This window comes from Nesoenas mayeri, assembly GCF_963082525.1.
Source record: "Nesoenas mayeri genome assembly, chromosome: Z".
In the NCBI taxonomy this organism is placed as follows: Eukaryota; Metazoa; Chordata; class Aves; order Columbiformes; family Columbidae; genus Nesoenas; species Nesoenas mayeri.
In genome coordinates this window covers 35,966,329-35,981,141 of record NC_137542.1, presented here as the reverse complement: position 1 = coordinate 35,981,141, position 14,813 = coordinate 35,966,329, and the positions used below count along the sequence as shown (strand labels likewise).

Genomic DNA, 14,813 nt, shown 5'->3' with positions numbered 1-14,813 from the left:
CCAGGCTGAATAACCCAAACTCTCTCAGCCTGTCCTCATTGGTGTTCCATCCCGCTGATCATTTTTGTGGCCTCCTCTGGACCCTCTCGAACAGGTTCATGTCTTTCCTATGCTGACAATTCCAGAGTTGGACACAGTACCCCAGGTGGGGTCTCAGCAGAGCAGAGGGGCAGAATCATGTCCCTTGACCTGCTGGCCACACTTCTTGTGATGCAGCCCATGGATCACTAAACTTGTAGGTCTGTATCAGGAACTGGAGGGCCCAGAGTGTGAACCTGTGTGTGAGAGGTCACAGGGCCACTGACTGTGGGGACTTCTGTCTGTTTAACTTCTCAGAGTCTGAGGCAGAGGTGAGGACTGGGGTCCAGGCTGGACATGTGGGACAAATGTCCCAGCCCTGAAAGCCACCAGAGCCAGAAAGGGCTTCCTAACATACCTTAATAAACAGGGTTACATACTTGAGATGCATTTTGGGAAAGACACTTTAAAAAATCATCCTTTACATTTTGTTTTCTCATTAATTTTTCCTCTATTAGAGAATATCACAGAGTATCTCTTAAACCAGTATTTTAAACACCTGATAAACAACAACTTAAAAGCCAATTCAAAACTACTGCATGCTGTTTTTACTTACAAATATCTCTAAACCTACTTTCATGATAATATTTCAACCACATCATCCTCCGACATTTGACCTTATGACAAACTTCTAAAACTGCTTTGCATACCCACACAGGTAAGTCTCACAGAGAACTTACCTTCAAAGATGCATAGTGTACCATGATTCCAAAAGCATTTAAGTAATTTGTTAGAAGAATACAGAAATTCAGCAACCTTAGAGCAGGTAACAAGAAAGTGGATGTAAACAATACAAATATCCCTGAGCATCTTAGATGCACATCTCACTTATGCTTAAGATTTACTGACAGCAGCATATGAGGTTTTGTTCAATAAGGACGACCATGTACCATGGAGAAGACAACAAACATGCTTGATGCAAGACGCTATTACAGTTCACACTATCTGGAATTTTGCTTTGACAAAAACAACTTTTACAACATCAAGGTTTAAAAGATATATGTGAAAGAGGAGGCAGGAGGCATAGCTGGAGTTATCACCTATTCACACCAACTCCATTTATTGTGTTGTAAAAGAAATATATTACAAAGTAATCTCACTAAAAAAAAATGAAAAAAAAAAGTTCTCATGATGTAACACATAATAATGTGTGAAAAAACAACAAAAAAACGCTCAGGAACAGTCAGTCTGAAAAACTGCCCAGGCCAAATCTAAATTTACTAGCATTTGAAATTTCTTCAGTGCTCCAAAGACCACTCCTTTTTGTTTAGTACTCTAATCTGAAAATTAAATACCATAAGCTGGTATTTGGAAAAAAAGGACAAGGCAGAGATGTAGTCCATGCAGAGACCAAAGACCATGAAATTCACAAAGCTGAGGCAAGAATAGTACATGATTGAACCACAGAAACTCTAAACTCCATTATTTCATCATGCTGACCTTAGAGATTTTGGTAACTAAATAAGAAGCAAGCACATAAGTACCACCTGCTTGCAGAGACTAAGAAATCTGAGATCCTCAACATATGAGAATAAACTAGTCTTCAATACAATTCATTACATCTATATAGCGCTTGCTCTCTTTTATGTGGTTGCTGTCAGCAACCACACTGAAGAAGTGATGAGCTCTGCCATCAGAGTTCTCATGTCCAATCACCCAAACTTCCTGAGCTTACCTATGAGGATGTTGTGGGAGACTGTGTCAAAAGGCTTGCTGAAGTCAAGGCAGACAATATTCACTGCTCTTGCCTCATTTACCCAGCCAGTCATGCCATCACAGAAAGGCTATGAGGTTGGTCAAACATGATTTCTCCCTGGTGAATCCATGTTGACTACTCCTGATAACCTTATTTTCCTTCACATGCTTGGAGATGACATCTGGAATGAGCTGTTTCATCACCTTTCCAGGGATGGAGGTGAGGGTGACTGGCCTGTAGTTTCCTGGGTCATTGTTAGTGTGCTTTTTAAAGACTGGAGTGATGCTAGCTTTCTTCCAGTCCTCAGGCACCTCTCCTGTTCTCCAATACGTTTCAAAAATGCTGGAGAGCAGCTTAGCAATAATATCTGACAGCTCTTTCAGCACTTGACCCATGAGGCCTCATGCATTTGCAGGTGTTCAGTTTGCCTAAATGACCTGATCCTCCTCAACCAAGGGCAAGTCTTCCTTTCTCCAGACTTTCTCTCTGTCCTCCAGGGTCTGGGATTCCTGAGGGCTGGTCTTAATAGCAAAGACAGAAGCAAAGAAGGCATTCAGTAACTCAGTGTTCTCTGTATCCTCCGTCACCAGGGCACCCTCCTCATTCAGCAGACCTACATTTTCCCTAATCTTCCTTTTGCTGTTGATTTACTTGAAGGAGCCCTTCTTTTTGTCCATTACATCCCCTGCCAGATTTAATTTCAAGTGGAGCTTAGCGTTCCTCACCGCATCCCTGCATACTCTAATATCTTATATTCCTTCCAAGTGGCTTGACCCTTTTTCTACATTATGTAAACACCATTCTTCCACCTGAGTTTTCACAGAAGCTCCATACTTTTCCATGCAGGCCTCCTGCTACCTTTGTTTCTTGCTCATAGGGATGCATCAATTTGAGCTTGGAGGAAATGATATTTGAATATTAACCAGCTCTCTTGGACCCCCGTACCTACTAGAGTCCTATCCCATGGGATTCTTCCAAGTAAGAGTTTGAAGGGGCCAAAGCTCACCCTGCTGAAGTCCATGGTTTTAATCCTACATATTGTCCTGCTTCCTCCATGCAGGATCCTGAACTCTATCATCTCATGGAGGAGATGCCCCCAGCCCTCAATACTCCAGCCACTCTTTCTTGGTTTGTTAGGACAAGGTCCAGCAGCATACCTCTCCTCATTGGCTCCTCCACCACCTGTGTCAAAAAGTTATGATCAATGATCTGCAGAAATCTCCTGGATTGTGTGTGCTTAGCTGTCTTCCCAGCAGATATCAGTAATTAACTAAAGTAGAAACTCACCTCTTTGGCATCATCCAATCACCCTTTTTTCCCCCAAGTCAAAAAATGAGGAAAAAAAAAAAAAAAAAGTTCAATTGCATAAAAATGTTTTATCATCCAATTCAGTAAATAATATCACATGGGGGAAGAAAAATAAAAATATTTTTAAATGTCCAGAGTGTTTTAAAATACATGGAAAGAAGGACATTTTGTTTATGTAATAAAAACCACTTTAATTCTTCACAATGAAAGTTTTTAAAAGCTGTATTTGACCAGCTTCAACTTTTGGGTTCTATTTCCAAAAGGTATTGGTTTTGATTTCTGTAAGAAATAGCAAAAAATGCAACTACTAGAAGTGAATACTGTACTTAGTCCAACTACCAAGCAATTAAGAGTGAAACTATGAACAAGAAGTTAAATTTTTTGGCAATTTTCTGGAATTTGTAAAGCACTGCAGAACTATTTAAAGCCTAAACTATCATTAAAAGAAGGCACTGGTGCTGCTAAAGAGATAGTGATCATAACCTATAAATAACCATCAGGAAGCAGATGCTGACACTGACTGCACTGGTCTTCAGAAAATTCATGAACTTGGTAATCAGTTTCTGTATTCAGCCACAGTGGGAAAAAAAAGCATTACAAATGAGAAGCACTTCAGAGAAACCTTTAGATGTGAACAGAAACAATCTGAAGAAAAAAAGCTGTGAAGCCATTAACAGGATAGATTATCTTACTTACTTTTAAAATACCGACATTGTATCATATATCATGAGCTTAGGAAAGGTTTTTAGCATTCTTAACTGGCAAGGCCCTGACTGAGGATTCTACTCCTACCATCAGAAGAGCATGGCTTCAGAGCTCTTTCAGAAGTGGAGACCATATAGAGATTTGCACTGTGGAGATGCACAGGTCACAGACACTTGGTTTCAGTGATATATTACCATAAGTAATATTCTTAACTCAGACAGAAGGCCCTTCAAGATCAAAACACAGCATATACAGACAAACAGTTTCTCCCCCCAAATTCTAGGTATTCTACTGAAAAGAGCATTGAAGGTGAGAGGACATGAACCTTTGTGAATTAGTTTTTGTGTCCCAGTTACGAGTAAATAACCTCTCACATCTAAGCTGCAAACAACACCAGATTATCCACTACTTTCACATTCTCCAGGCTCTATCATTGTATATGCAGCCACCTGCAAAACAACAACAAGAACATCACCACCACCATATTGCTCTGCAACAGCCCTGAGACTGGTAAAAATGTAAATAAAATCCAGGAAATACAGGTCACTACTTTTATACATGTCTGGAATGGAAGAACTTCACTAACTAAACCTACAAAGTATTTCAAGCTTGCTTTGAAGTTTTAACAGAGACAGCAAAGCCTGATGAGATGAGATACACATCCAGCAATTCAGTCACCTGTGGAACAGGATTGAAGATGAGATGATGAAAGTGGACGTCTACAGTTCTGCTTCAACCAGAACTACTGTTGCCTACACTTCATAAGACACAGTTCAGCTTCCCACATTTTCAGATATGTTGCTGGTAGCAATATGATCACAGACAGACCTGGCATAGAGAATCCAGTATATTTCTATCTGCCCCAGCTTTGGAAAAATAAAAAACAAAGACATAAACCTTCTGGAAAATGTTTCTGAAAACCTCCTCATTCACATATTATGAACTTGAAGCAGATGATCTGATCATCTGCTGTTATGCCCTGAAGTTCCAGCTAAGTAAAACTCCAGAAAACATGTATGCACCAATTGCAGATATTCCCCCACTTTTCTAGTTCAAACTGTTCCACCACAGCCAAATGGAGATATTTTACAAGGTAATGTGAAAATAACCATCTTCATGTCCAAGAGATGCTAGCTGATCCCTGTCCTAAAATGACAAAAGCATAATTGCCAGTGACACCAAATTTCACTAGTGAATAAAAAGTTTTTCCCACTTACAGAATTCCAGATGGTTTCATAATTGATATCAAAGAGGAAAAGGAGACAGCTCCTGCTGAAACATCCTTCTTCAAGAGACAGAATCTAAAGCCCCAAAAGAATCTAAAGCCCCAACATCAACCAGGGAGAAAACTCCAGCTGCAGTGGTCTCTCATATGCAGAATGCGGGGTGCTGGAGACAAAGGTATGGAACTTGATACAGTACCCTGGACATAATTTCTGATCAGTTTTTCTGGTTTTGCTCTGTTTGTCCTCAAAGGCAGATGTACAGATACAGCAGAGGTGGGGAAGGAAGACAATTAAAATAGAAGGGATAGGTAAAGACTGGATAGAATTACATAAAGATTGATATAGATATAGAAACATATCCCTGCCTATGCTCCCTAGGCATAGCTGACCAGGTGGAATCATCAGAAATGGCCAATAGATTATGGGTATGGAAATGGCACTTCCTCCTCTAAAGTTCCTCGGAAAGATTAACTTTAAAAGTGGAACAGCATGGATTATATGGGTGCTTGTTTTTATGTGTTCCCTGAGGAAATATTTGCCTCTATCAGGAAGCTAGCAATTAATTCCTTTCATAAGAAAAAGCCTTTCCACCCAGCTCAAGCTGTGAATACCAGTAGGAATTTTCTAATTGCTGCTATGGTCATCAACAGAGCAGCTGTATTAGCAATATATTAAGCCACCCGCAGGAAGTCGTTCATACCACCAGCTGCCCCTTGCCAACATGAATGAAAAATGCAAAGAACAGATAGGAATGAAACCCTAGGACTCAGGCAAAACAAGTAACAGCCTATTCTAAATTCAGTAATAACCACAGAATAGCAGCATCTTCCCAGATTCCAGTCTTTGATCTAGTAGGAAAGCATTTTTCATGGCTCATATAAAGTTACTTCTAGAGTTGTGAGTGTCACAAGGAATTATTTCCAGTCATATAAGAAAGATTTCTGGTCACAGACAGGCTTAATTGCTTTGAGACTAGCAACCTGGTAGAGCAAGCTGTATTCCATTGTCAATGCTCTCAACTCTATTGAAGCGAATGTCTCTAAATTTTATGCGAGTCTAGACAGTCATTTTCAGGTTCTTACTGTGCTAAAATTAGATAAACTGGTAACAGTTAAGAAAAATATTAGCTTGTCTTCCATAGCTGCATGTATCTCTGCACAGCAAGTAAATATTAAGTTTCTACAGAATACACTGGACCATTAATTATTGTTTCAACACCATATTCTTTTACTTTTTCTAATAATAACTTATACCTTGTTTACAATAAAAGACAGAAAACTAACAAATGTCCTAAGTAGAACAACTCAGAAACAGCAGAAGTGAACTGAGTCCATTTAAGGATGAACACGACCCTAAGTACCAGCAGTGTTAAGAAATTGTACAACTAGACTTCTCACTGAACAGATTTCTCCATTCGCATTGATTAATTTTACTTTCTTATTTGGCAGCAAAACATTAACACTAGTTTGACACAAAAATTTTCAATACAAAAAGCAGGCTGTGATGTACACTTACAGAGACTGTTCTGCAAGCAGCTATTCCTGAGATGAAACTTCTTTCCCTGATTTCCTTAAGCAGATGTTGTCAGCTGATTTCTTCCTCTATTCTAGTCTATCTAAATGATCAACAGACACACCTAGATCTTACGTTTATATCTATCAGCCACATAAGAATGAAACACCATGTTCTATCAACAACCCTCTTTTTAATCACTTTCAATACACTGAAATGAATTGCACTGAAGAAAGCTGAAAAGAGCGGGGGGCGAGGGGGAAGCTGTCTTCAGGGAAGGTCATTACTTTTAGCCCAAGGCTTCTCTCAGAAAAGCAGCATTTCCAAGAAGGAATAACACAAATTCAGAAACTACAAAAAGAAAATTATAAGCTGGTATAGTTTGTATAATAAAGATCAGCAGCCCTACTCATAAGAATTTAAATTTATAATTAAGCCCAAGACTTACAGCATGTAGTTGCACAGAGAGCAGTACTAATCTCCACTGAAGAACAGTGCATTTTCTGAATTATATGAAATATAGCAATTATTAAATATTTCTCCAATCAGAAAGTTTTCTTTTTAGCTTGAAGGAATATGTCATATCATTAAAGCAAGGTAATTGCTGCACACTGTCACACACTAGCAAAAAAGGTACTAAAACCCCAAATGTGATTCAAATAAATCCAAACTGACAAAAGACTGTACTGCTCAGAGGTTGCATCATTGAATAGAGAGCTATGAGCATTAAAGTTACTGAATTTCAGAGACCATTCAAAGATATGACTAATAAGCATCAGAAGAAACAACTAGAAGGTGATTTTGTGATGTGATTGACAGCTCTTGACATAGCAAGTTTTAGAGTGAAAGAAGAGTTAGACATTCTGTTTCTTGGAATTACCTGAGTTGTATTCACTACAATATAACTCATCAAGTACTTTGCAGAAAGTAACTACTCACACAACTGAGAACATTTCTGAGCACTCCAAAGACCGTAATAAACTCCATTTCTTAAACTTAAAAACCTTTAAAAGTTTAATGAAGAAAGTAGAAGATACATTAATTTTGCTCCCTCTGTTACAGTTTCAAAACTATTTTTAAAAACCATTAAGAATACCAATATAAGAAATGGTAGTGGCAAAGCATTATCTCATTAGTCTTAGAGCATTACTGTCTGTGGTACTTGGGAAAGGATAGATAATCACTGGTGCATATTGTTGCAAAACATACATCTTGCTTTAATTGTAATTGTGAAACATCTCTGTGTAACAGCATAAAATTTGTACACAGCATAACTGTTTCTGATTTCATAAAATCAACTGCAAAATAATTTACACTAATCAGAATATTTCTTAAAGTAACGAGGAAATAAGCACTTCTATATATGATCTTAATTATAGCAATCAGTATCATGCCACAGTGAACACATCACATTTCAATTACAATTTTAAATTCCTCATATTATATTACAAATATAATATTTCTCTGTGTGTACACAGAGAGAAAGCTTTTATAATACTTTATCTGAAAGTATGCCATAAACTGTAAAACATTTTGAACCATAATCAACATGCGCTCTCACCTTCAGTGGAAGTCTGGAATTCTCAAAGACCCTTGCAATGATAGATAAAATACCACACATGAGCACAGAAATCAGCATCATCACTCCAACTGCTGTTAACCACGACAAACTACAGAAATAGCACAAACTTTCTGCTGATGTGCATACAATGACGTGAACTGCACACAACACCAGACACATCAAGTAAAACAGTAGAGAGAATAGTGGAGGGGAGAGGGGCACTTCAAATTCTGCTCGGCTGCTCAGGGCTTTTGGAATGCTGAGCAAAAGCAGCAGCAGAACCTAGAAAAAAAAAAAAGTAGAGAATTAATACTTAATGAACTGGAGTTTACTTAAATCATAAACTGAGAATTCACACACACACACAAAAATATACTATTGTCATCAATGTCACTCTGCTAGTATACATATTTCCTAAAAATAATCTGTGAAGAACTATGCTGGATTTTTTTTTTCCCCACGAAAATAGTACCATATAAATGGGAGAATCAATGATTGTGTTTTCATTTATTAAGGGCTTGGCTACACAAGTTAGCAGAAGTTAATAAATTACCATGTGCCTCCTCACCTGTGGTAACTGATCACATGCATGATCTTCACTCCCTGCAAAAGTAAGAGCTTTAACTCCCAACATCAAAATAGTCCCTAAAGCACTTATAATTAAAACAAAACCAGCACTCTTTATAGGAAAATGCTCAAATTGTATCTACATATCTAAATTTAGCTCTTTTGAGTGAATGCACCGTTACCAATACATGTCCCAGAGGTATTCTCCTCATCTGAAATACAGGGTAAATGGCATTTATAGCACGGTGCAGTTTTCAGTCACCTGTGAGATTCCCTACCTCTATTCAGTGAGGCTGGAAAATACAAAGCAAGACAAAAAGACTTTGGAAAGCAAGGCAGCACTGGAGAATAGAAAAAACTCCAGCAGTTTTGCACCAGGTCTTACAGTGATAGTGAGCAAGCTCTTCTTAACCAAAATTTTCATGGTTAGTAGCTGTATGTTTCTTTTGATAAAAGCCCATTGAGTAAAATAACTGAGATCTGTTTTGTAGAAACAGTAAACATCTACAAGTGGATCCCAGGGAAAAAAAAAAAATCCAGTGCTTCAGGTCCAAAGTAACTGTCCCAATCTTGAATGCACAGGTTCCCAAAACAAAGGAATAAAAAAGAAATATAAGCACTTCATCTTTGTACTGAGCTTTGTCCACCTCCAGATTTGCCATCTACAGAGTGGAAACAGAGCCTATCATCTCATTTCCCAAGGGCACTATGGAACTAATTCCTGTGAAGTGGTCAGAGTGATAAACTCCACTGAGGGGTCTAACAGAGAGCCATTTCAGAAGTACTGTGGACACAGAGAACAGTGCATATGAAACAAGGCATAGTGCCCCGCCAGGACAAATGAGATTCAAATACTAAATAGCTGCTTGTGTACTGTTATCCATTCCAAGCACTGAAATACAACCACTGTTAAAACAATTATGCCATCTTGTAAAGCACCACACACATGCAAGGACTAAATTAAGCTTGTAGCAGGTATTTCCATCCTAGGGAACAACACTTACTCTTAAAAAAGTTGATGTTCATGTGAACTAAAAGGTCAGTGCAAGCTTCTGTACATAAAAGTTCATTGTCCAGGGACTGTATCACTTCAGCATGGTTTTCAATGCATTACCATGGATGATATTTCCAGCATTTGAGATTTGCCCAAAATACCAACTGTGGAGAACTACTTAAAATTCCAGACATAGGGTATTTTATCTTTATTCCTACATGCAACATGTAGCAACCCAGCATCTTACAGCAAGACTGTACACTTATCGGTACAAAGAACAATTCCTGGAATTGTAAAAATTGCACACACAAGGTATTAGCTGTCCTGAGCAGCTACACTCACTGATACATAAAGAGAAAAGGTACCAGACTTTTTTTTTTTTTTTTTTAAATGCAGTAAGGCTACTCAAAAAGTAGAAGGCTAACTACAATGTGAGTAATTTACATTGTAGCACATCTGCATATTTCCTGCACATGTAAGCAGCTTATATAAAAAGCTTTCTTGAATTATTTTTAAAGGCCAAGTTATACTTCAAAAAGAATATTAACGTTATCCAAGCAGAAAGTCAGCCAACTCTAAGAGTTCATACTTGGTAATTCTAAAGACCAGAACACACACTAAGTAATCAGAAACCAGAAAATTTTGTTTCTGCACTTATTTTTTTCAAGAAAGATGTATTTTCATACCTCCATAATAATCACAGCCCCCACCAGCATCGAATACACATCATATTGTGCTACTTGTTTGCTTAGTGAAGAACTCAGAGTCTTCAATGCCTCCAAATATTGCTTCAGAACCTTTTTGCCAAAATTTAAGAGTATTTCTGAATTATTCCCCTCTAAATACAGTTTGATCCAATTACCATGGGACTTTTCTGCTATCTTAAAATGTTCATATCCAGGATCTAAGGAGAAGGAAAAAAAAAATTATATATGTATATATATATAAAAAAGACAATCCATGAACAAAGGACAATTAACTGAAGATGACACCATATTTTTATATTTGCTTATACAATAGAAAAAAAATGCTATAGGGGTTGAAACTTTTTTCACACCTAGAAAGTTACTTATCTTCCTGTAGCAAGCCCATAATAAGCCAGTTACTCAGGATAAACACAATACCTAAACTGATAATTTGCCAAGACCTCTAAAAGTGACAAACATGTTTTACATAATTTACTCTTAAAAAGGTTTCCATGACAAACTCATCCAAGTGCTTTAAATCCTAAAAAAAGTAATGTTTTCCACTGAAGCCATTCATTATTCTGGCCATACTTTATAAGCCAAATGGGAACTGATCAAATAAATTATCTCAGCAGGAAACATCAAAAGGACACACATATCATATTAGGCACCTTGATTTTGCTTCAAAGCTTATCCGTCAGATGGTAACACAACATCAAACATACAGGATGTGAGATTTTGAAGTAGTAATGGAAAAGTTAATAGCTGAAGTTCACCATTTGGCTTCAGGCATTTGGACTATGAAGTTGGTGCAAAGCAATCCTCAGCAGTGAAAATGAGTAATTCTGCTAAAAAGATGGCCCACAGTCTAACTTGATTACAAAAGAGAAAACCTGATGCTGCCACCAACCTATGGAAGCAAGATTCTTGTGGCAGAAGGTGATTTCATGATAGTTTATCTACATCTAAAAAAATTCTGAAGAAAAATGAACAAAAACCAAAACAAAACCAAACAATTAATTAATTAGAGTTCAGGGAAAAAAAAAAAAACCACAACCTCCAGGATACAAATCCGTTATCTTTATCTGAGTAATATTTTCTTGGAGAAATTTGATAAAGTTTTTGATTTTATTTAATTTGATTAAGACTTTGATTAAGTCTTCTGATAAATCTACATGTAAACAGGACACTGGATTAACACTGACAACCTATATGAAGACCATGGTCTGCCTTCAGAACTGATGATGAGGTCAAGAGTAGCACTAGACCACATCCTTGAAGGAAGTAATTGTAAACAAACCTTTGAATTCTGTTCGTTCAGGTTTTAATGTGATCATGCTTTTTAACATAGGTACAGACACATTACAGTTTCTACTCCATCTCTCTTAAACTGTATAAACACATCTGCATTACTCTGTTCTCACTGAATTTATTTTAAAAGCTTGAGTGAAGATGACAGAAGACACAAGAAAGAAGTGAACAGTCAAGCTCTACATTTTAGAAGTCCTTTGCAAGTGGAGCAGCAGTAGCTTTTCTCCTACATGCCTTTCCTCTCACTGGTTATTCCACAGAATCCAGAATACCACCTGTTCTGGTTCCTACACATCAAATGGCAGGTGTGGAGAGACAATGATTCAAGTTGATTCAAAGGATACAGGAAAGCACTGTGTTATTTTATTCTCCCATCAACTACTACAGATTTTCATTATCAACTTTCCCATGACTAAACATTTACACAAAAGCGTGCAGCACAAGCTGAGTCTTGATAGGCTTTCTTCTTCTCAAAAGAATGTATTCAGCAAAGACAATAACGAGATTCTGCAGGCGAAAACAGAAGAGCATAATTTTGTTCACACATAGAAAAAAATGTAAGCACTCATAAAGGTAAAAAAAAAATAATTTTGGCAGAAATGGTTTTAATTTTATGGTGGGTCCTACATACACCTGAAGAGCATTCTATTCAATTAATGTAAATTTAATCTTAAAAGCATTTATTTAAAATAGAACGTTTAGGTCAGCTTCTGTGTTTCATTGTACACGTGGAAAATGGTGGTGTTCCTGAAAGCGCTTAAGACATGTTTCAGTCGACAACACAAGGAAAGCAAGAGCATAACTTGTATCTCACTGGACATTACGCTATATGTGAACATTCACATATATCTGCATTTTTTGCAAGATCACTTCACATTAATAATCTTTGATATTTCCCTGTGATTTCACTTGCCAGTTAATGACTACTTATGGGCAAACAGGCCAATTTGGAAATTTTTATGTAACAAGCCTGTCATTACCTTCCCATCTTCCAGTCCTTAACTTCTCGGCTGAAAGTAGGGCAAAACATTTGCTATACAGTTTCAGACAAGGGTTAAAGTAATGACTGAAGTAAGTCTGGTATCACAAAGACTAAAATTACAGCTGATTCTTACTCCTAGTAGATCAGGAGTGTATTAGACTTGGGAAAACCCCGTATGTTCTTTGTTAAGCCTTTTCAGCAAAAGTACATTATTAAATCCAGAAACATTTTAAATTTTCTTTCAAGTGAATGAAAACAAACGAAATATTTCTATTCACAATTCTGGTACAGTTACGAAAGAATTGTGCATACCATTTGTAAGTTTCTTATTACTACAAGACACACTGTCATCTATTACAGGCTGAATTCAAAGTGAAAATTTTAGAAGGCAATGTCTAACTCAGAATGTCCAGTCTGGTCTTCCAGGACTTCTAACAGACTCCAAAGCATGCTAATCCTCCTATGCAGGAGGCTTGCAGGTATCTGCTAGAAATTACAATGCAGCCAGCAGCAAACACTTGTATATCAAGATAGCTGCCAGTGTGCATGGAGACTTTCATTTCCCTGCCATAGTTCTTTGAACAGTGAATTTCCTAGAAAGCTCCTCCTCCAGTAATTTGAAATAAGAGTTAAATATTTGTACTTTTGAAGAAATCCAGAAAGGATCACTTAAAATGAGCTTTAATCAAACTAAGATTTGATGTGGCACTATTTTATTCAACAGAACAGTTAAAAGAGCTCAAGTTGTATTTTGAAATCTAAATAAATTCTCTCCCTCCTTCTCCTCCTGTTCTGCTTCTTTTTCATGCTTTATGCCCAGTCTCCCTTTTTATTCCTTTTAGCATTTGTATTTAAATCTCATCTACCTCTTTCTACGCTACTGCCCATCAAACCCGTTCTCTTCACGTTGTCAGAGATGACTTTTAGTCAAACCCACATTTATCTCTTTGATATACATTAAGTGAATGATTTCAAGATCCTGCAGAAAGGAATAAAGGACCACAGGTCAATGTCACATTTACATGTAGTAACTATAAAATGAGGAGGGTCATAGATCCTGGGTTGCTGGAAAAGCATTTTGGCAACTGGTGGGTAACAACTCCAAGTCCCTCTTGCATGGATACTCACAAGACAAGTTAAACTTGAGGCAAAATCCAAAGTGAGTTTGCCCAGTTACAGATTCCCCAAAGCCCTGGTGATGGTTTACTTGCATATTACATTAGCAACTTCTGCTTCAGCCTCCCTCCAACATTACCACAAGCAAATGGATATGCTTTCCAAGCATCTGTTTGATAAAAATTTCACTCAGTTCTAGTCACGGTAAGCAATCATTAAAAAACAAACACCCCCCCCCCCATATATATAAGAAAAAATGGATAATGTAAAAGTGACTTTTCCAGTTTCAATATATGAATCTCCCAGTAACAATCAAATTATTTCAGTCAACACATGCATCTAATACAAGTTCAGGATTAGTTCCAAATGGAAAAGTGGACACTTTTTAATAACAACATCCAGCCTGCTCTCAGGTGTGACTCTTCGTTCCACTGTGAAGTGTCTTCCAAAGAAACAATCCTAGTTCATCATTCAGATGCATGTTCAGAACATGAGGGAAGCATTACTAGATACCTACAGCTGCCCACCTTACACTGAGGTATGAACTTGCACAGAAAACCAAACCGTGTTTCTCGATATGTCTCCTTTCAGCTTGTTCATTTTTGTCAGCTGTTTTTATTCTCCTTTTCCAGACTTTTTTTTAAGCTGCATGTGCCCTCTCTATCAAAAGAAAGCCTAATGCCTCATGTTAGCATTTACTAGCATGACATTTTTAAAATAATGAAGCCCTTAGTCAAGCTTCAAGTTTCTCATCAAAAATTTAATGTACCTGAAGTTAGATTTAACCTTGACAATTCCTTTGTGCCTCAATAAATCAAAACCCAAGTCCCATGAATTGTTTTTCCACCTCTTGGCTTGAAAATGCACATTTGTATGAACAAATATTGGGGGGAGGGGGGAAATTAAAATGTTACGCAGCTGTCTCTATTCTGCTGTTTATTAAGAGATACACTTAAAAACACTTGAAGACAAATACATTTTTGTGTACTGTGCCAGTTTGTTCTTAACATCAAAGTGGCTGAATCCAGGGAACTCCATGGCTTCTTCATGAAACAACATGTAAAGGTCATT

The 14,813-nt window shown here is 37.4% G+C and overlaps 1 protein-coding gene across 1 annotated transcript in view; it reads right to left on the bottom strand.

Moving 5' to 3' along the window:
* PIGG (phosphatidylinositol glycan anchor biosynthesis class G (EMM blood group)) overlaps nt 1–14,813 on the bottom strand; it is a 94,280-nt gene that overhangs the window by 55,808 nt on the left and 23,659 nt on the right. Inside the window, exons 8-9 of the mRNA XM_080362773.1 lie at nt 10,334–10,551; nt 8,087–8,368 (exon numbers count right to left, since the gene is read on the bottom strand). Of these exons, the coding sequence (XP_080218899.1) occupies nt 8,087–8,368; nt 10,334–10,551 (500 nt within the window). The remainder of the gene's footprint in view (nt 1–8,086; nt 8,369–10,333; nt 10,552–14,813) is intronic.